This window comes from Sphaeramia orbicularis, chromosome 9 (genome assembly GCF_902148855.1).
Source record: "Sphaeramia orbicularis chromosome 9, fSphaOr1.1, whole genome shotgun sequence".
NCBI lineage: Eukaryota > Metazoa > Chordata > Actinopteri > Kurtiformes > Apogonidae > Sphaeramia > Sphaeramia orbicularis.
Window position 1 is genome coordinate 17,001,823 of NC_043965.1, and position 23,560 is coordinate 17,025,382.

At 34.8% G+C, this 23,560-nt stretch overlaps 1 protein-coding gene across 1 annotated transcript in view; it reads right to left on the reverse strand.

Moving 5' to 3' along the window:
• The window catches only part of ksr2 (kinase suppressor of ras 2), a 178,289-nt gene that overhangs the window by 2,496 nt on the left and 152,233 nt on the right, over nucleotides 1-23,560 (reverse strand). The window contains exons 18-21 of the mRNA XM_030144487.1: nucleotides 16,177-16,273; nucleotides 15,946-16,079; nucleotides 12,502-12,636; nucleotides 1,484-1,613 (exon numbers count right to left, since the gene is read on the reverse strand). Of these exons, the coding sequence (XP_030000347.1) occupies nucleotides 1,484-1,613; nucleotides 12,502-12,636; nucleotides 15,946-16,079; nucleotides 16,177-16,273 (496 nt within the window). The remainder of the gene's footprint in view (nucleotides 1-1,483; nucleotides 1,614-12,501; nucleotides 12,637-15,945; nucleotides 16,080-16,176; nucleotides 16,274-23,560) is intronic.

A 23,560-nucleotide genomic window follows, 5' to 3' on the forward strand; every position in this document is an offset into this window, starting at 1 on the left:
AAAAATTAGCGGCAAAAAAGTTATTTTGTGACTTTAAATAAAATTAAAAACAGCATTCAAAACGTTACAATGAGTCATAAGTGCAGGTAAAACAAGCTTTGTTTGCAAAATGTGGTATCAGTAACCCTCAAAGACATGAACAGCTAAAAAAATTTTTTAAAAATGTGCCATTGACCACAGTGATGTGATGATAGAGATCTGGAGTTTGTCCCCGAGTGCCTTCAATGGCAGCTCACTGCTCCTAATGTGTGCTACGTGCTAATGCTAATCACTAATGCTAGGTATTGTGTGTATATTAGGGTGGGTCCAATGCAGAGTTTCCATATGTGGATATTAAAGTGAGCTAAACATTAACGTACAACCCAAATCATCTTCTGTTTTCAACAATTAATCAAATCAATACACTGAAATAATTGGGCTAAATTCAGTTTCTCAGCTTTTCAGTAGTATCACAGGTGTGTTTTGGATGTTCAGAGTTTCCAAAGGAATGTCGAAAAACCATAAAAAAACAATAAAACCCATGACGTTTGACAGATGACAGTGGTTGTAGTTATGTAGTTGTTTATGTTCAGTTAATGACTTTTTTCTGAGGAAAAAGTGAAAAAGTCCCTTTTACTTGGACTCCTCTGATTTGATATAATAACCCTTTAAATTTACTCAGAGCTTTAATGACCAGCTATATAATCTGTACATTAAAAATAAGAAAATACCTGATTTTCATTGGAAGAAAATATTACAGTGAATGCTGATAAATCACTTAGGAAAGGATAAAGTTGGAGAAAAATTAACTACAAAAATGGCTCTAAATCTTTAAGTGTTATAAGATGTGATTTTTCAAAAACATATGTTATATAATCCTGCATTTTTCCGTTTTTATCAGTTAAGCCTTCGCTCTTTAGGCCTGAAAAGTCAAACCAACACTAAAACAAAAATAAAAAAACAAAACAAAACTAAAATAAAATGAAAGAAAATTAAAACTATAGTAACTTTAACTGTACAACCAGGGATCAGATTCACTGATTAAATTAACTGGAAAATTGAATCTAATCATGATAAAAATGACCATAAAATACTGTCAGATATTAAATCTTTCTACCATTTACATCCTTTCAAATATGAAGAGACTCAGTGGTCCTACTTTAAAAGTCTGTCATTGTCTTTATAAAGTTTGTTGAATGAAATTAAACTTTGAAAAATGACATTAATTGAAAAAAAAAAAAACAACTTTTTTTCTCTACTAAATTCTTTAGACTCACTTGAAGATCTGCTGGTGACTCTTTCATCAGGCTGCTTATTGTTTTTGTCAAAGAGACAAATTTCTAAAGTGAGCGAATGAGATGAGTGAGTTCTAAAGTGTCTAACATCCATCCAGAACTTCATACAACTCGCAGATTGTCTAATTCATGATAAATTGCCATCATTTAGCATTGGAAATAAGTTCATAAACAAAGAGAGTGAGTCGTGACAAAACAAACTTCCTTACTGAGATCTCCTTCCCCATGCCGGTCTGGGCGAGGTTGGGCTTCATCCCGCTGCCGATCTGCCATATGATCACCTCAGCTGGCTGACTTTTGTAAGGCCACTCACGTGCATGTAACTCATACCAGATGGTGCTGTTGGAGACAGTGACACAGGGAGGTCAGAGCGTTAGATTGTCTGGTCAAGAGAAGAAAACCACCTGGTATGGCCTCACACTCTTGAAAGCATCCATTACAGCTGTGGATCAGAAGTGTCATCGTGTCCTGGCTGTGATTTTAGAATAGAATAGAATAGAATAGAATAGAATAGTCTTTACTGTCATTGCAACATGAAACATGTACAACAAAATTAAACAAGTGTCAACCAGTCAGTGCATAATAAAAACAACACAAACATAACTAACAGCCTACTGTGCCTATTGTCTGGTATTTGATCTTCGGTTTGTATTTATGGTGTCTTATTAACCCATGTAAGGGCTGGGCATGTCTGTTTGCAAGACCCAATAATAAAAACATTCATTCATTGATTTGTCACAATAGTAAACAAATAATTAAGGACATTGCTGATTGTGTTTAGAGCGAGAAACAGACTTTTGCCTGCAAATTTGCAGAGATTATTTGTTTTAGTATGACAAGATGAAGAACATAGAAGGAGGTTTCATTTTAAACAGCAAAGGGTTCGAACTAATGTAAAGTAAATGTGTATTTCTGTTGTGGGTGTCAGAATGGCAATGGAAGAGAAGAGCTGTACAAATATTTTTCAGTTTAAGAAGTTGTATAAGGAAAGAACAGAGAAGCTTTATAAAAGCATGTAATGAAATAATTTAACTTATGGATATTGGATTTGTTTTATTTGTACTATCATGTAAACTGTTTACTGTAATAGCTGTAATGGCAACTTATCTGATGTAAGCAGATGTTTCACGAAAGGGGCAGGTATTAGAAGTTTTCTTCATCCTGCTCCTTTCCAGTCATTTAGATTGGAATGAATATATAAAATGAAATAAAATGCAAATGAAATTATAAAAACAAACACACACAGCCATTCATTCTATCATTGCACGATCTCCATCACTGTATATATGTGTTGTGTTAAACTTTGCTTTTTATGGCATTGAGGATGGTTATTGCTGTGGATAAAAACAACAATTGAAGGAATTTTAGCTTGAACTCAAAGTTTTGAAGAACAACATATTTATTTATTTATTTATTTATTATGCACAATTAGCACACAGCACCATGCCCGAGCTAACAAGCAACTGTTTTTAACGCTGCTCCCAGACATCAAGCTTGAGGAGTCTAAAAATAACCCTTTGCCAGGAGTAGGTAAAAAAAAAAAAAAGAAAAAAAAAAAGTGACAGCTCATTGTTGATGAATATGTAAAGTAGCCAAGAGGGTCACCTCCAGGTACAAGGGCTAACAGAGCAGCTGGACATTGTGCGCTAAAGCCGCACTCTTCCCTTTAGAATGATACAGTGACGAAAGCTCCATATGGGGGACCATCTGAAAATGCAATTGTGTTAGGAGTCAACAGAGCAGCGTCCACCCACACAAGTGAATCAGGAATGGCAGAGGAGGAAGAACATCAGCCGTGGGGAGTTTTAATCACCTTAGGTCAAATGTAAAATTGGACTTGAGAGGAGGACAGGGAGGAAAATTTGATTTGGGAACTTGAGCGACACTAAGAAAAGTAATTTGAAAGTAATAAATAAAATGGCCAAAAGGAGGATTTAGGCCAATCACAAGTTTAACACCGTAAGAGATTTAAGAAATAACATTATTAACCCATAAAGACCCAAACATCCACCATCGACCCAAACCATCTACTAACATGTTTAATATCTGTTGATCCATTAATCCTATCACTACATGTAAATAGTTGGTGTAAAATACAGTTATTCATCTGTTCATGGTCATCAGATATGACCCATTTGGACGTTCAGAAGCTCTGTAGTTACCGTGGAAACACAATCATCTTCTACAACACTGATTCACCACTAAAACCCACAGAGTTGAATCAATGACAGTGGATGGAGACACTTGTTTTTACGTTCAGTTACTGATATCTTTGCTGAAAAAGTCCCTTTTTCTTCAACTTTCTGTTTCTGATAAAATAACCCTCAACTTTAATCTGAGCTTTTATGAACATGATCCATGAAGTAAATATAAGAAAATACCAGATTTTTACTGAAAAATGCAAAAAAAATATAGAGGATAATGTGATAATAAATGGTGATAAACCGCTTAAATTTCATCATTTCTTCTTTCACTTCGTACGAAATCTGGAGTTTGTAGACACTCGTGGAAGGAGAGTTTCTACGAAGTCCAGATTTCACGAACTGGAAGATTCGTACAAACCCATCCTTCGTAAGAATCTTTGTGACCTTGGGATTAGCGCTCTTTCCTTGAAAATGACAACAACCAGTCTCAGAAAATGAAAAAAAAAAAAAAAACAGCCGTTTTTGGTCCATTTTCCATTTCTGTCAGGTAGTATCTTTCATTTTTGTTATTAGAAAGAGAAAATAAAAATCAATCTGTTTTTTAAATTTGGTTTATCTGTTTTGACACTGAAAAAGAAAAATTCAATTCTGATTCCTCTATTTTAAAACAAAAATCAATTAACTACTAGTTTTTCTTTTGTTTCTGAAAAGAAAATCTAATTACCAAAAGATACACTGACCGTGAGAGGTCAAAAATACCAGACTTTACACCTTGGTCTTCTCATCCCAAGATAATTAGGTCCTGATTCACCAATAGTGAGTGGGTGGCATTCTTAGATGGTCAGGCCTGATGTTCACTGCAGATTATCTGGTAATGCGAGGGGTCGAATCTTCACTGTCCTGAACTGCTCACACACTGACTGAATAAATGATTAGTGACAATCATCAAACATGTTTCACATATCAGAAGAATCCTTAGTCAGAATTCACTCATCATCAGTCTGTCTAAAACACTCAGTTCATAGTTGTACACAGACGGCACTGGTCTAAAGCAAAACTAGCCAAACTAAAGTTGACTACTGACTCCAAATGTGACAGATGTAACCAGGAAATCTTTCACACATGTTTTTATCTCTGCACCCGACTGAGCAATTTCTGGCAACCAATATTAAATTTCTTTTCAGAGATCTTTGAAACCCAATAGAACGTCATGTACGCACTGTGATATTTGGAGTGATTCCACAGAATCCACGCTTAAACGACATTTTTAAGAACATCATTGCCTTCACAACTTAAATAGCTCATCGGCTCATTCTACTTAAATGGAAAGATAAAAATCTGCCGACATTCACCCTCTGGATTAAAGACCTTATGAACTATCTGGCATTAGAGAAAATAACATACCACAAAAGGCAATGCAGCCAAATTCTGTGCAATGTGGCAGCCTGTCTTATCACATATTAACCCTGTAAAATGAACCATTAAATCACTGACAGAAAATTCCAGTTCTTTGAAACTGGAGTCCTGAACAACCAAAAATTTTTTTTTTCCAAATATCAATTTCCATGTATGAGCTTCTTTTTTGTATCATATTTGATACATTGGGTCTCAATGCTGAAATATTATTATTTTTGAACAAACAAAAACATAATATAACACAAACATGTCACAAACTGGTCATTCCTTTTCAAAATTGGCAAAGTTCAACCTCCTGACAATATTGTAGTGTCACTGGAAAGGCCTCTGGTGAACGGATTCCCCTGGTGGATTATCTGTGTATTGCATGTATCTAATTGTATACATCAGGTTTTTCAAGACAAAAAAAGATGACACTGATCATGTAGAGGGCTTCAAATCTCACATATCAAATATGACACATTGGGCATTATAGGGTTAAAAGGATGGACACAAACAATTTCTCATTGTAACAAATTTTTTTTTTCTTTAAATTACTTAATTTTATATATCATAATTTTATTTTATGTATTCATTTTGGATGTGTGTTTATATATTTTTGCTAGAGTATGAGGCGCAACAGGGTTGGGACTCTGTTAGAGTAAGTATGTTGTTATTTTTTTATGTACATTCAATTGTACAATTATGATTGTTATAATATATATATATATATATAAAAAAAACTTTGAAGAAAAAAAAAAACATGTTTCATAATTAGGAGTGACAATCATAATGACTCTAAATATAGTAGTTTCCGAACAGTACCAGAACAGCCAATGAGAGGTGACATCTGTGTTACCAAGCAACAGTAAATGTTCTAGCCTGAAGCTCATGCTAGTTAGCATGCTACTCGACTGACAGTTTCAATCTCAGTCTCCTGTTTTCTGTAAAGTATCACTAAAGCAAGTTTTGGTTTACATGTGTCCATATGAGATCACATGGGGTGGTGCACGACCCTACTGGCCTCAAGAGTCTTAATACTATCATGTATCGTGTGTGTGTGTGTGTGTGTGTTTGAGATTAGAGAGATTATCTGTGAAGACTCCTAAAATCCTCTAGTGTGTGTCAGGTTTAAAATTCTCTTAAAATAGCATTTGGCAATATTTTGAAAAATGGGTTAAGTTGGAAGATGAAGAGGAGTAAATTATCGGTGGTTTTTACGTATGAAATGTGTGCATGCGTGTAGATAACACCATTATAAACCAGTTATAGTACACAAACCAGTGTCAACATATGGACTATACTGTTATAGCAGCATGATCTACAATATCAGGTACAACTTTACCGATACAAGAGTGCAAAAAGAATTAAATTGTCCTCAATTCAGATTGGTTGGGGTTTGAAATAATATAAGTATATCTCCAGGCAGATCCTAGACTGTCCTAAACCCTCACAGACTTTCCTGATGTCAACTGGTCAAGTGTTGAGTAAAAGAGTCTACAAGAGCTTGAGATGACATAAAAAGAAATGGAATATCACTTCATATCACAAACATGTTTTATATTTGGGTCTTCTTATTTTACATACTATAGTTTAACCCTTTAATGACGGCAATCTCTCTGGCGTTACATTTTGCACTTTACCGCATTCAAATTACTGTAACTCCTGAACTGTTTGTGCTATTCACAAAATTAAAACTGCATCGGAAAGCTGAGATTCTGCGCTTTCTGACACTATATAACACCTTTTGGCACCAATGTGGGACTCTATTACAAATAGAAAGGAACTGTTTCACACATTTCCACACAAGCTAAAAAATATCTGGAACTAACAAAAAATATGAAGTTATAATATGGATACTGAGGGTTCAAGACCAAAAAGCATGTTTGAGCAGATGTAAAATAGTTGAAAGTTTATTTCGGTAATCTCGACACACTTTGTTATGGACATTTACAGTTGTTTCTGATTATAAATATGCTAAAAACTTCAAGTCCGTTTTTTGTTTTTTAACTAAAACACGCTGTTTTAAGCATTTATTATTTATAATAATGATAATTAATGGCCAGAAATTAAAAGTTTTGCTCTTCCTGAAAACAAAGTTACAAAAGAATTGAGAAAAAAGACATTATCTGACACTTTTATTGCAAAGAAAACATGAAGACACCTAGGTGGCCTGTTATAATGGCAGTCTTAAAGGGGTTAATCACAGCAAAGATATTTAAAGGGCTCATATTTTGCTAAACCCACTTTTATTAGTCTTTGGTACATTTATTTGTGTATTTGGACCCTAAGTTCCAAAATTTTGAATTTGAACCCTCCAGGTGCTACAAAGCTATCTTTATATTCATTTTGGCAAAAATCAAGTGGATTTCTACAACCTGATTTAATTCCTTCTTCATTTGTTACATCTATATGTAGTTACATCATGATAATTGCACATGTAAGGTCAAGACTTCTGATGACCATTTCTCAGAGTACACCATGATTGTTTATTAGCAGCAGTGGTTGTAGTCCATACTGAAAATATGTCCAAACTTTGAGCTGATTACCTAAAATAATAATAAAATAATAATAATAATAATAATAATAATAATAATAATAATAATAATAATAATAATAATAATAATAATTTTATTTATATAGCACCTTTAAAAACGAGGTTTACAAAGTGCTTTGACAGACAAAGCAGAAAGGCACAAGCAGGATACAAGATGCAAGTAAAGACACTAAAAACAGAAAACAACACAATAAGAGATATGTGCAGCAAACACAAAAACATGACACTTCAAATAAATTGAGTCAATCGGAGCAAAGAGGGCAGGGATAACGTAACATGATGCTGTCAATTCAGTGCAAAAATGAAGGAGTGAGATAAAACAACATCATGTATGAGAATACAAATTAATAACCGAACAGGATAAAATTAACAATGTTCAGTCGTCACTTGTATTAATGAACATGAGTGGCTGAACAAGACAGAAAGCACAGTCAACAACCTGGAGGGGGTGGGGCTTGAAGTGGCTCATTTACAATTAAAGGGCCAGCGCTCAACACAACCTTTCTGGTGTCATTACTCAGAAATAGGGTTGAAGATGGACCTGTGGAGTTGAATTAATGAAGAATTCAAACCCAAGCATAGCATTTACAGTTTATGTAGACCACAGAGAAATGTTTTAAATGCATAATTCCATTTAAAAAAGCTAAATATCACTCCTTTAAGAGACTGATGTGAACCTCTTCCAGACCGGTCTTACATAGAGCAGAGGTAAGTGTCAAATGATAGATTTTAAAATCACAGGTCGCAGTCTGGTAAACCTGTGTTCTGTCCTCTCACAGTTTGATGTTTGCATATAACCATCATGTTCAGTAATGCTTTGCTAGCCTGCAATGCAACTCTTGCTCTGTCTTATGTTGCGTGCTGTGACGTTATGCCTGGCAAGAATGAATCCCAAATACTTATTCTGTTTGATAAATGCTAATGGCAGTACTTTTTATAAACTGCAGCTCAGGGAAACACGATAATGGATTCACACATGACTACGCGGCATGAAGAAAATACATAACTATGTTGTAACTGTGATATATTCCATTAGATTACTCATTGTTTATGTTCTTAGGGTTACTTTAACATTGTGTTCTATTCTTGTCGCACATAAGAGTGTAAATGAAAGAAGAATGAATGGCAGTCGAGCTACTCTGAATGTATATTAACACTTTCTATACAGATGCGATATCTAAATATAACCTATACTTAGCACGTATGTATAAACTGATAATGGAGGGTTTTAGAAAAAACAGCTAACCCTGGAACTGGAATGTAGAAATGCATAGATTTAGCAACAACAATGCAGACATGGGTATTTATTGAATTTTTGGGTCTTATTTAACATAAACTACACCTATACATTGAATTAAAAACCCTTAATGTTATATTCTATTATTATGAAACACTAAATATTCTTTACCAAATACAATGTTCACATTTGGATTTGTCTTTTTGCATTGATAGTTCTGTCTTAAATTCCATTAACCCATAAAGACCCAGTGCTATTTTTGTGGTAATTTTTCTTAAGTGATTTATTATTATTTCTAATAATATTATTCTCTGTTTTTTGTAATTTTTTTCTGTGAAAATTGTGTATTTTCTTATATTTAATTCACTGATCATGTAGATTTTCAGAAAAAGCTCAGATTAAAATGAGGGTTATTGTATCAAAAACATAGAAAACTGAAGAAAAAGTGACTTTTTCAGCAAAGATTTTGCTAACTGAACATAAAATTAAGTGTGTCAATCCACTGTCATTGATCCAACTCCCTAGGTTTTGATGGTGAATCAGTGTTGTAGATGATGACAGTGTTTCCACGGTAACTACAGAGCCTCTGAACATCCAAAAGGGTCATATCTGATGACCATGAAAAGATGACAAACTGCATTTTTTAATCAGATTAATCACGAGGATGGATTAATCCACATTAATGCGTTAATTTTGACAGCCCTAATTATAATATTATCCTCAGAATTTAGCATTTTTCACTGTAAATCATGTATTTTCCTATATTTAATTTAAATGTCCATGAAAACTCATAGTAAATTCAAAAGTTAGTGTATCAAAAGAGAGAAAACTGAAGAAAAAGTGACTTTCAGTAAAATAAATCATCCACTGTCACGGATCCAACTCTATGGGTTTTACTGGTGAATCAATGTTGTAGAAGATGACGGTGTTTCCATGGTAACTACAGAGTCTCTGAACTTCCAAATGGATCATATCTGACGACCATGAAAAGATGAAAAACTGTATTTTATACCAATTATTGACATTGATTTATAGGATTAGTGGATGAACAGTTATTAAGCATTTACATCAGTAGATAGTTTTGGTCGCCAGTGGATGTTTGGGTCTTTATGGGTTAAAATGAGGGCTTAAATCAACCTTATTTATACCTGTAAATACCAGGGCTAGAAAACCTTGAACTGAATTTGACAATTTACATTAGGCACTGATATTATAGTGTTGGCAAATACATCCACAGTAAATCTGAACAGAAAACCCTCTAATTAACACCTACCTATGCTCATTTCAGTGTAGGCTGTTATTATTTGTTAAAACGTTACAATTATTCTTCCCAATAACAGGGCACCATTATATTACGCTACGATTTAGTTAATGGTTTCACCCTTTGTCACTGTTGCTGTTTTGCATTAAAAGTAGATTAAGGCTGTAGTTATAGCTTCATCATTATGCTTTGTTTTAGTTACATACAGACTTTACCTACTTTAGCTGTTGTTAGACAATTAGGCACAAGAGACCAGACGGTCATACACAACAGAACTTACACTGAACTCTATATTGTTTGAACAAACATTTCTTTAAGAGTAATTATATTTCAGTTATTGGCCGCAGGAGGTGATAACATCATTTTCTGGCACAAAATTTCGATTTGTTTGGATAGTTTAAATTAACTTTGTGTCTGCAGGCTAATGTTATGAAAGGCTAACGTTATCCTATGTTTGCCTCATGTTGAATACATTTACATTCATGCAGCTGCTTGTGTGACCAGTAATACCTACAAATGATGCTCCTGATCAAGTCATGATAATGATGGATTTTTGGGTAAACTAAATACAGTCGTCTTACATGACACTGTTCTTAAAACAAGGTGTTTTTTCTGGACTATTTAACCCTTTCATGCATGAATTATGAGAACCTTAGTCAATATTTTTTTCCTGAGTGTTTTTATTCCTCTTTAGGCATGAAAAAAACAATGCAATTGAATTTTTTTTTTTTTTTTATGAACCTATTTTTCATGGAGTTAAAAAAATGTCCACTCAGCTGGACACCATGCGCTTAATTTTTGAAGCAGAGAAACATGTATTTAAAGCTCATCATCAGAAAGTGATATACTGTGTGAAAACTATGAAACAAAAACGTTTTTAATGCTGCTAATCTGATGTTTTCTCAATTTGATCATACTCAAATAGTAGTTACTACTCATTTCATGACGAAAATATCCTCCTGAGATCCAGGAAATTGACAATTTTAGCTTTTTTACACTAAAAATTGTCTTGACTGGAAACGGCATAATACAACAGTTTTTTCAGATACATTTTTAAAATCATTTTTATTTATTGATTGATTTTTTTATGGAATGTCTTTTGCAATGGACAGCATTTAATTTAAACTGTCAAACTTTTGTCCCCTATGGAGGACAAAATACATTGCTGGGTCTCAGGAGGATATGCAAAAAAAAAAAAAAGTTTTGTTTCAGAAAACTATTAATTACAGTCTAATAACAATTAGCAATTGATTTACACTAAAACATGTTATTGCAGATCAGGTTTATCAACAACAGCAGCGTTACAGTAATGGTCTGAATGTCAGTGTTTGGGATGATTCATAAGTGTCCACTGTGTTGGCTGATATGGAACTAAAACAACAAAACCCATGAATAAACCAGAGAACAGCTGTAGAATAACTGTCCACTGTAGTGACCACTATGCATGAAAGGGTTAAAAAAAAAAAATCAAAAATTGAGAGTATACCCACTTCTCCAAGGACCACCACACTGACTGTAAAACATGTGAAAACTAAATAGAAAAAAAGTTTTAAAAAAATTTAAAGAGGTTACAGAACGTTTTCTCTCATATTTGTTGGTTTGATTATTTAACTCTAAGACTGTTTATGTAAAAACTGTTACACCAATTTTCATGAGGCTTCACCTGCATCTTCATCTGTATGTTCCTGGAGTTCACTTCTCAAACTGTTGACGTGTGTTTCATTTAAAAGCACAGGTGGGAGATGCAGTTTACATTCTCCTTTTTGTAGCTTCTTTTTCCTCAGATCCTCCGCTGACGGAGTTCCACTTCTTCCTCGGTTCACTCAAAGCCAACAGCTGCTGCCGCCCCGAACCTAAAACTTATCACCTACTCGGCAGCTGAGAGTTTCACCTGGTAAACACTAGAATAGCGCCACATACCAGTCACCAGATGTCTGAAGGCCCGTGAGAAGGAGCTTAGCATGTGTTCAATCAAGGAAACCGCTTCATATTAAAATCTGTCTCTTCCACTTTTTAATTCACCCCCCCTTCTTAATCAAATAGTTGAATACATCCTCACCATTTTGCAGATTTTTCCTCTTCCTGCAATTATCCAATCAGTTGAAATTTTAAGACTTTAGCTGCCTTTTGGTTTGGTTCATTTGATCACCTAAGCTCCCAAACCTTCCCTGTCAGCCACATGGGCAAACCAATCACTAATCATCATGCTCATTATTTACGCCAATTAGCTTTCATGCTGCAACTGTGCACCATTTCCTTCCCCGTCATCTCAATAATCAATCATCACCAAGGACCCATTTGTATGTTTAATATGGATTTATGCCATGTAATGAAAGGCTAATTGTTTTTAAAACGGAGCATGTCTGAAGGTCAAAATCTGACCGTATTTAAGTAGAAATGTGTAAATTTAGTTTTCAGAAGCTCGACACGGGGTGAATGTCTAGTGTCAGGCAAGTACAGAATTGCATTATTGAATTATCCACTACTTTGTGCAGTCCCCTGTGAAAATCTATTATCTGTAAATGGATCTGAAAACCATTTAATGTATGCAACCGCCTCTTTAACCCCAATCTGATCCAATGGCGGCAGTGGGATGATAGAAAAAGGAAGGTGTAAGGTAAAAGGAGGCTCACCCAAAAGCAAAAACATCCGACTGTTTGGAGAAAGGAAGTTTGTCCTCCTCTGTGTCTGGAGAAAGCTGCTGGATGATTTCTGGAGCCAGGTGACACAGCCAGCCGTTTGGGATCCGGAGCTTGTCTTCCCTCCGGCTGCACAAGGAGAAAACATGAAAACCGGACCCGTGTTTAACATTTAGTTTAATCTAGGGGTGAAGTAACAGATCTGCGTCTCACCTTCCCCTATGGTGGCTCATAAAAACATAAAAAGGCCCATGTATGTGTTTTTTTATTCTGAGTTTGTTCATAAAAGGGATATTAACTCTGATCCACACACACATCGTAGGTGGCAGCATGTAACAGGTTTTCAAGAGAAAAAACAAAGAAAAGAAACAAAGAAAATTATGAAAAAGTTTTGAGCCACCGTAGAGCATGGCAGTGCAATGTCCAGAACTTAATGGAAGAGGAGGTCTTGTATCTTAATGGGACCTTCTTGGATAAATAAAAAACTGCCTCCGCAGCTAATGCCGCCACAATAATACTAGCAAATTAGACTATTAGTATTATTACTATATATTATTGTGTTGTTGTTATTATCATTATCATAATTATTATTTTTCCCTCTCACTTTCTCCCCCCTCTCTCCCTTTCTCACTTTCATTCCCTCTCCCCTCTTCCCCTTTTCCCTATCGCCACTAATCAGTCTATATTGTTTAGCTGCTCTTTACGTTTATTTTCTTTTTCATTGCAATATGATGTTGTCATTAGTCGCTTTTCCAACGACCCTGAAATGCATGAATATAACTTGCGCATAAAAATTTACCTAATGGAAAATCACAATTTGACCAAACTCTTGTTTTTCGATTTAAAAGTTTTTGTGTAGGCAAGATGTGGTTTTTCGAGCATAGCACAAATGGTACATCAAGTAAAACTGCAATGGAAAGACCTTTTTCTGCAGCTAGAGTCATGTGAATTAAAAAAAATGGATGTTGACGCACGTTACAACAAGCAAAGAAGAAGAGTTTTAAAAGAAACATGGCGCAGTATGTGTGGACACACCAAGAAACTAATTATTTTTTTAATTTAGTACGAGATAGAGGGGTAAAAGATAATAACAATAATAATAATAATAATAATAATAATAATAATAATAATAATAATGAATATATCTGTAAATCAACATGATATTTACATTTGTTGCTATGTTTATGGAATGACTTCTCGTGTCATCTTACGATAATAAAGAAACTAATCATCGCATTTGTGATTTAATGAAAAAAACGACATTTCGCATGTCTGTTTTCTCGACATTTAGTAAATATCAGGAAAGTTTTGCACATATGTTTAATGGAAAAGTGACTAGTGTTGTTGTTTGTCATTATTTTGTTGTTCGTTTATTTGCTTGATTTGTCTTTCGTTTATTTGTTGTTGTTGTTTTCTGTCCACTATGTCTTTTTAACTATATCACTGACATTAAAAAAAGAAAAAAAAAAGTTTTGAGCCACTGTAGAACATGGCAGTGCAATGTCCAGAACTTCATGGAACAGGAGGTCTTGTACCTCAATGGGACCTCTTTGGATAAATAAAAAACAGTTAGTGACCACTTATGTCTTTTCTTAATCCAGTCTCTGGTTTAATCTGGGCTGTTTGTTTATTTCACTGTTTTTACATATTTTGTGTTTAACCAAATGTCTTTGTAAGACAGTTTGTATTTTGTTTGGAAAGCCCTCTATGAATACAGATTCTAGTTATTATTATAGCAGAATCATAAGCGTTAATAGGATGTTGTGACGCTGCAGACGTAGGTTTATTCAGGAATACATCTGTGCTGGTGTCTCTGGTCTTTTTTTTCATAGACACTGTGGAAGGATGCTGGCTTCATGAAGGCATTAGTCAGCTGATACAATTTGCGATTACTGGTGTGCTCAGCCATGACATGGTAAATTACAGACAATCCTCCATTTGTTAGCAGTGTTACAGCCACTTAATCACCTTGCGATTATTACAAATGACACACTTTAACTTTTGATCCCGTTTGTATTTGCGCTACCGGTGCAGTCAGCTTTATTCAGGGAACTGCTATTGAATGTCTCTGCTCTACCTTGACCTCTTGTTTTCCCCTTTCTCTTGTACTCGTCGACTGGGCAGTTTCCTTCATGTAAAAGGAACATGTCATATTAAAAGCGAAGGCAACAAAGAAAACAAAACCATGACCATGGCTTAATAACAACCATTGACAACATCTAAAAGGGAAAACATGACCAGAGATTTCAGATTATGTGGGCAAATTAGATGAAGAAATGCAGATATTTAAAGCCTTGGACACTTGAGAACTGCAAAAAAAAAAAAAAAAAAAAAAAAGAAATGTAACTATTTTCCAATACAGTCCTGTTGTTTGACCCATAAAGACCCAGTGCTACTTTTCTGGCAGTTCCCAAATGAATTTTGCTCTCTATTTAAATTTTCTTACGTGATTTCTCACCATTTATTATAATTAGCGCTGTCAAACTATTAAAATTTTTTATCAGATTAATCACAGGGTTGCTGTGGATTAATTTTGATTAATCACAATTAAATGTCATTCATTTTTAATCTATATTAATTGCGTTTCATTTTGCATGAGCAAACAGACTCAAGAAAGAAGGGAATATATATGCACTTAATGTGTTCATTAAACACCTTCAACAGTTTCAACAAAACAACTTGAAACAACTGTTTTTGGGTTTTTTTCTCCTCTTATTACCATCCAGAGGGACAACATGCTGTTTAGTGTCTTCCATCTTTATTGGTTGGTTCTGCTGCCTGTCACTAATGGATCAACTGCCCATTTGCAGATCCACGATGCTAACTCTAATTGGAAAAACTGCCTGAAATGTGTTGGCAGAGACATTCAGAGTCATTCTGCGCTGTAGATGTGTTAAAATTTTTAATCAGATTAATCATGATGATGAATTAATCCATGTCAGCATGTTAATTTTGACAGCCTTAATTATATTATCCTCCGAATTTAGCATTTGTCACTGTAAATCATGTATTTTCCTGTTTTAAATTTAAATGTCCATGAAAACTCAGTAAATTCAAAAATTATTATATCAAAAGAGAAAATTGAAGAAAAAGTGACTTTTTCAGTAAAATAAATCATTGACTGAACATAAAACAAGTGTCTTCATCCACTGTCATTTATAAAACTCCATGGGTTTTACTGGGGAATCAATATTGTAGAAGATGATGGTGTTTCCACGTTCACTACGGAGCCTCTGAACGTCCAAATGGGTCATATCTGATGACCATGAAAAGACGACAAACTGTATTTTACACTAATTATTTACATGTACTGATAGGATTAGTGGATCTGCAGCATTAAACATTTTAGATAAGTAGATGTTTTTTGGTCGCTAGTGGATGTTTGGGTCTTTATGGGTTAATCAGTCTGACTGCCTGATGTGTATTGGACATAATTACCTGCCAGCCTGCAGGACCCCAGATATAGTGAAGAGCCCAAAATCTGTAATAACCACTTTGCCATTGTCATAAAACACATTCTTGGACTTCATGTCTTTGTGTAAGATCCCTTTAGCATGGAGGTAACCCATCCCCTGAGGATAAAAAAGAGAGAGAGAGAGACGTAATATAACTGTAACGTGATGAAAACCAGCAAAAGTGTTTCAAGGAACAAGTGTCGAGTTGTCTTACCTTCACCATTTCTTGTGCAATCTGTCGGGTTTTGTTAACATCCAGTACAACCTTCGCATCCCGCACCACCGAATAAAGTGTTCTGCCTTTACACAAGCTGTCAGAGGGAAAAGGACAAGTTGGGGATTAAAACATTAAAATCAGTCCTGGTTATTGACTATTATTACAGGGCAGACTGCTGTGATAATCACAACTCCCTGAAATCTCCCAGGGTCTTTATTGCATACATTTATTTTATAGGCATTTCTGACAGGAGTTTTTATCCCTTATTTTTTTTTTTTTTAAACATCGGTTCATAATGTTCATAATCATCGCTTGTCTTTATAATGTTTTGCTTATCATCAAAGTGCAAGTGGGTACCACGGTTGCCAAGAAACAATTGTGATGGTGAAGTCATGTGTACGGCATCAAGAATGAATTTTGCTCTGTGCTCATACATATGTAAATATCTATTCTGTTTTCTTAATAATGTTGCATATTAGTACAGCAGAATCGTGTCGGGGAAGAGCTCCTATTGTTGCATCTTTAGAGGATTTACACACTGTTCCAAAGAGATTATACCCAAATCCACTGTCACATAATGATCATCGAAAAATGATCTATTTTTCATTCTGGACACAAACTAAAGTAAAAGCAAACTGCGCAAGAAATATGACTTTTGTTTAATTAGCTGTTTCAACTGTATCAGTGGACATTGCCGTGTCTATGATATAACAAAACGTTGATTAGATGCCATACTGATACTGATTTTCTTCCAACAGAAAAGTGTGATTGAATCGGAGGACAAAACCATCTTGTGAATTGTAGTGCAGTGTGTAGGGTTTAGTGATATCTAGTGGTGCGTTTAGGGAACTGCACCCCTCATGTCACCGTTCCATTGTGACGTCCATACAGATACTATAGTGTCTGACATTAACCCTGTAAAGCCTGAGCTATTAAATCATTGACAGAAAATTCCAGTTCTTTGAAACTGGAGCCTTTATTGGTCCTTCTGAACAACCCCAATTTTTTTTTTCAAATATCAATATCCATGTATGAGTTTCAATTTTGTATCATATTTGATACATCGGTCTCAATGCTCAAATATTATTATTTTTGAACAAACAAAAACATAATACTAATGATTTGTTCCTAGTGCCAGTATCGACATTTCCTGAAAATTTCATCGAAATCCTTCCATAACTTTTTTTGAGTTATCTTGCCAACAGACAGACAAACAAACAAAAAATCTGCCCCCCCCCAATCATCACCAAAATGTAATCATTTGTTCCTTGTGCTAGCATCAAGATTTCCTGAAAATCTCATCCAAATCCATCCATAACTTTTTGAGTTATCTTGCTAACAGATAAACAAACAAACAGACAAACCCCATGAAAACATTACCTCAGCCATTCCTTGGTGGAGGTAATAACACAAACATGTCTAACAAATTGGTAATTCCTTTTCAAAATTGGCGAAGTTCTACCTCCTTCCACGTTAATAACAATTTTGTAGTGTCACTGGAAAGGCCTCTGATGAACAAATTCCTCTCCCCTGGTGGATTATCTATGCATTGCATGTATCTAATTGTATACATCAGGTTTTTCAAGAAAAAAAAATACCACACTGATCATGTAGAGGGCTTCAAAACTCATGTACCAAATATGATACATTTGGCCTTATAGGGTTAAAAGCCCCATTGTTTCTTGAACCAGTGCTTGGTTTATCCTATGTGGGCTACCATATAAACATAGTTGCGAAATGGTGCACAAAGAAGTGAAGTCCTGCCCTTTCCATTTGGGTTTCATGAAACTACTGTACTTTCTGGACTATAAGCCACACCCACCCCGTCTCCAACGTCTCACCATCGATTCATTGACGCCAAGCTTATGTGCAGCAGCACTATTTCCTTCTCCGTCAGCTGCATCAATCGTTTGCTCAGAAAACATAAATTAGCCGCATCATTTTAGAGCCGAGGGTTCACAGTGTGCGGAAAAAAGTAGCCGCTTATAGACCGGAAAGTACGGTATATTCTGAGGAAAAAAATTTACTACAGTCACTAGTGAAAGAAGTGATTTTTTTTCTTTTTGTTCTACTGGAATTATGCATCATTTACACATATTTGTCCATTTAAAAGCTAATTTTATTGGTTAAGAAAATTACAGCTTGTAATAAAACTACTGAAAAACATACCAATTCCTGTTTTTCAGGTCATTATATACTATTTACAACATAAATATGAATACAGTGTTCTATTTCTGCTATTAGATCATGCTAAATCCTAAACATAAGGTTTGGTTTTGTCCAGTTATTTTCTTCCAAATACCAAACTGCACTTGGATTTAACCTTGACACGTTAAAGCCTTCAAAATGCGGTTACTTTTAGCTTGAATTGAACTGTTCAGTGTCTCAGTGCTCTCTGTTAAAGTAACCCCTAACATAAGGTGGCCGTCATCTTTCTCACTTCATACACTTTCCTCTTTTTCGTCTTTCACCTTTAAGACTTCTATCTATTTACGCGTGGTCCTTTTTTTTTTTTTTTCCCACCTCAAACCAAAACAACCCCTGAGGTTCATGTGTTTACTGAGTGTTTGTTGGTGAGTTACTGCGGTTTGACATGTCATTAGAGGATAAAATGTCATCACGGTGAACTGAAATGCGGCTGTGCTCTGTGCCAGGGTGAAACTGTTGTGCTGCAGTTAGTGGAGGTGGTGGCAGATTTCTGGAGGGGTGCCATTACAACGGCAGTAATAACAGACAGCTCCAAATCCACCCCCTGCTTCACACCTGAAGCCCTCAGCCCCAACCGTGCCACGCAGGTGACCAACAAAGAACCTGAAGCCAACAGTTCATCATGAATATTCATTACCAAACCCAACCTGACAGCACTCGCATTTTTAGTAGCTCTTCCCCTTAGTTTTTTTTTTCTTACAGATATGAGGAACTTAATCGAACACTATATCTCACGCAAATAATACAATTTAGCTCAGCTGATAAAAAGTTAATGAGGCCTCAAAGTAATGAAAGTCACCGAGGGCCGTTGAAATAATGTAGTTATTCCATATACATGTATAAAAACTTTATTATTTACTTATGGGTCCGATGAAGTGGTAACACGTGGACACATTTGGTGTTCAACAGTGTCTGTCATGTAAGCAGAGTAACTTATATGCACGTATTATATAGATTTGAGTAGGTATTTATAAGCACTTCAACATTATGTACAATAAAATTTGGGGAGATAAAATTTTTAGGTGAAAAATGTCGTGCTGTTGAGATTAGTTTACTTAGTCGACATAATCGACCATGAAAATGAAGTCAAATCAAAGCGATTTTTTTAGTCAATGAGTCGTTTTACTTTTTTTTTTTGGATAAATTTTCAGTTTATTTTCATTGTGCATTTCCAAAAATACAATACAAAAAAAAAAAAGAAATTACCTCAGAGAGAGAGAGAGAGAGAGAGAGAGAGAGAGAGAGAGAGAGAGAGAGAGAGACCCCTGTTTTATAAGCGTCTTAAGTTTCATTCCCTCACTCTTACAGTTCACCCCCCCCAGTGCTCACCCATTCATCCCCTCCCTCCCCGGTCTCCCCCTCTTACATGGAAAACATCCCACTTTGTAATTTTCTGTTTGGTCATATTTAAGTTACTTATATTGTTTACATTTGTCATGGTAAAGGTGACATTTTATGTTTTGGCTCTTGAGTTGTATTCAAAATAAAATGGACGCAACAAAATAACAAACGCTTGATTATTTTTTTTATTTGTAGTTTAGATTAGTCGACTAATGGAAAAATTTAGTCGGAAGATTAATCGTTAGAAAATTAGTCATTAATGGTAGCTCTAGAAAGATGTCAAATTTCTGCTCGGTAACGTGGACTTGAAAGGGACATCAATTTTCTAAGCTTTACGCAAACATTCACAACATGCAGTTCTCGACGGAAACTGATATGAAGTAGGACATAACCTTTTTAGATATTATGTTCAACTATGGTGAAAACAAATTTTGGAGTCAAATATTGAAAAGTCTCTGTTTTACTGACGTGAAAATGTGGTAACACCTGGACAGGTTGTCATAGTAACACATGGACGACTCTCGTATGTATCCCCCAAAATGTATCAAAAGATCATTACTTTCTTAAAGTTTCACTCAAATACCTGAATTATAAGTAACTTGAAAATTAAAAATTGGTATTTTTGTGGTAAAACGTGGACAGGGCCTTTTAAGAGACTCACAAATGTTCAAACTCATAAATATCAATAATATTCACAAAATAATGAAAATGTAATACTTGAAACTTAACAACTGTCTATAAAATCAACAGACTGAATACATTTTCAAATTTTTTACATATGATTTTTAGCATCAAATTCAATCTATGGCTATGATGTAAAAAGTACAATAGATAAAATCGATTGTAACTTTTTTTTGTACAAGTGGTATATTAAAAAGAATAACAGTTCCATAAAATAGAAATTTTTAGCTAAAAAAGGAGCCTACTTGATAAATGATGTGTGCAAATGTACTTTTTCATGTTGATGTTCACTTTCGCTTGATCAGACCCTTATTTATTTGCTTATTATTTATTTTATTTGATAATACATATGTGATTATGTGTGTGAATGTTTTTTTTTTTATTTTAATTTATTTTGTGTTATTGTAATATTCTGTATATATGTAAAGGTGTTACTTGGTCTTCCGGAAAAGTATACCCGATACTCTACTAAAGAATTTTAAGTAATAGCTTTTGCCTCCCTGATTGCTAAACACCACCTCCTTCTTAATTGGAAATCCACAACAGCCCGATCCAGGACACAATGGATTAACGAGGTTATGTCCTTTTTAAAAGTAGAGAAAATTAGACATTCAAAACTGGGAAACTTGAACAAATTCTACAACAAATGGCAACTGTTTATGGATTTTTCTGAGACAATGTAATTCCCTTCCTTGTTTATTATTATTATTATTATTATTATTATTATTATTATTATTATTATTATTATTATTATACAGTAGTGTGCAAAAATATTAGAACACTTGTCAAATCTTAAGAAATTGCTGGTTTATTTGTTCGCAGAGCCTGAATTAAACTTTTTTGCCATTGCAAAAGGTAAAGGCAAAGGTACTGAGAATATTTCACCTACAAATTTATCAGTCCAGTCCTTTTTGTTTATTAACATTTTACTCTAATATTTAGTGTGGCCCCACCTTGGCAACAACCACAGCAGTGCATCTTTCTGGCATTGTGTTGATGTGTTTTCTGAGCGTTTCAACCCCAATGTCATTCCACGCTTTCAGAAGTTCATTCCAGAGAGTTTCCTTAGATTGTTGCCAAGGGGGGCCACACTAAATATTAGAGTAAAATGTCCAAAAAAGGACTGGAATGATAAATTTGTAGATTAAATATTCTCAGTGCCTTTGCCTTTATCTTTTGCAATGGCAAAAAAGTGAAATTCAGACTCTGGGGAAAAAAAATAAACCACCAGTTTCTTAAGATTTGACAAGCGTTCTGATATTTTTGCACACCACTGTACATTTTTTTCTTTTCTTTATTTTTCTTTTTTCTTCTGTTTATGTGACCAGTTTAATTATTTCAAACATACTATGTCTTAGTGTTCTTTTCACTGTATTGTTTGTCGGGTTTCATTGTTATTTGTTCTTAAAAATATGCAAATCTGGGAAATTACATGCATTCCACTTAACATGGCAACCTTTCATTGATTATTTTAATAATGCAAATGTGTAAACAACTTAGGATTGGCGATATATGACGTCCTCAGTTTGGTTTTTGATGTTCATTGTTTACTGTTGTTTGTGTGCTTTTTGTTTTACTGCGTGTTCTCATTTTTTTTTTTGCATTGAGCACAATGAATGTATATGAACACGTCTTTGTTACTATATGAAAAAACTCAATAAAGAGAATTAAAAAAAAAAATGCAAATCTAAATCTAATGGTGTACACACAAACATGGTTACTGTTGACATCAGTGTGCCCTGGTATATGTATGTACCTTTGCTTCTCTTGTATACACTTCAATAAAATATTTGAAACAAAAAAAGTTGTTAGTGTTGGTGTTTGTTCAGTGTTGTTATATTGAAAAAGCTTAAATAAATAAATAAAAAAACCCTCACACAACCCCGTGTGTGTATGCTAACTAGAACTGATCCACTGTCCTTTGTGATAAATGAAGAAAACAAGATCAAAATTTACCCACTAAAAGAGTCGATAAATCCATAAAACTCACACAGATTAAATCTATGATATTTAGCTGTCCTTCATCGTGCTTCATCATTTGTGTACTCTTCAAGAACTGAGAGACGAGAGTATGAATAACAAAGCCACCTGTTGAAATTGTTTTCTGCAATCAGCGACCGAGATTTCTCGGAGGCAGCCGACTCATCTGTCAGCTCATGACAATTTCAGCTTGAATCAACCGCAATCACGCATTTCAATAAATCAGTCAATCACTTACTTAATAGATATTTACAACCTCCATGACAGCACTGGCAACAGAGTCAATCTTTTGTTTCCTGAAGCATTTTCAAAAAGGAAATTTCTGGTTAGAGACCCTTTTCTTCTCTCCATTTCAGAGAATCAAAGACAGACACGCTCTTTATTCCGTCTTCATCAGCACAGAAAATAAACACATGGGTAAATGATTTTTTAGCGAGTCCACCTTTTTTTGTTCCCAGCGTGTGAAAATGGAAGTGGGAAAGAGGCAAATAAGCGAACAATTACCTTTTGAACGTTATTAGCCGTGGTAACTAATTAAATGAGGATTTATTGTAATCGAAAACACGAATACGGTTCTGTCTTTGTTGTTCATTATGCGAAAGCGTTTGGAGTCTTCAGAAGCAACGGATCAAATATTTAAGTTCTCCGTAACCCTGCTCGCTGCTTGGGCTCGGCTGCGAGGTGTGGGCGGTGGATCATTCAACATCAGCGGCAGCCTGCTCTAATCAGAACCTCTGTGAGCTTCATTGAAAGGATTGAAACTAATTGTCTCAGAGGGAGTAGTTAGACCTGTGTCTGATCTGAAACCAGTCTCACAAGACCCAGTCCAGCTTTACAGACGGCAAACCGGCTTCTACCCTGAAAGTCAGTGTTATACCACATTAGATCATCACTTTATAGATAATATTTCCTGCAAGCAACTAGGGGTGTGTATTGGCAAGAATTTGGCGATACAATACAAATCCCAATACTAGGGTCACGATACGATATATCACGATATATCATGATACTGTTAAAAAGGCCATTTTTTGTTTGTTTCTTTTTCTAAATGATTATTTCCTTGAAGAATGGAATTACACCAGAAATATGCACAAATACTAAACACATTTTTATTTGATCAGAACAGGATCTAATGCTATATCACAAAATAATCTTGTGTTCAAACTTAAAT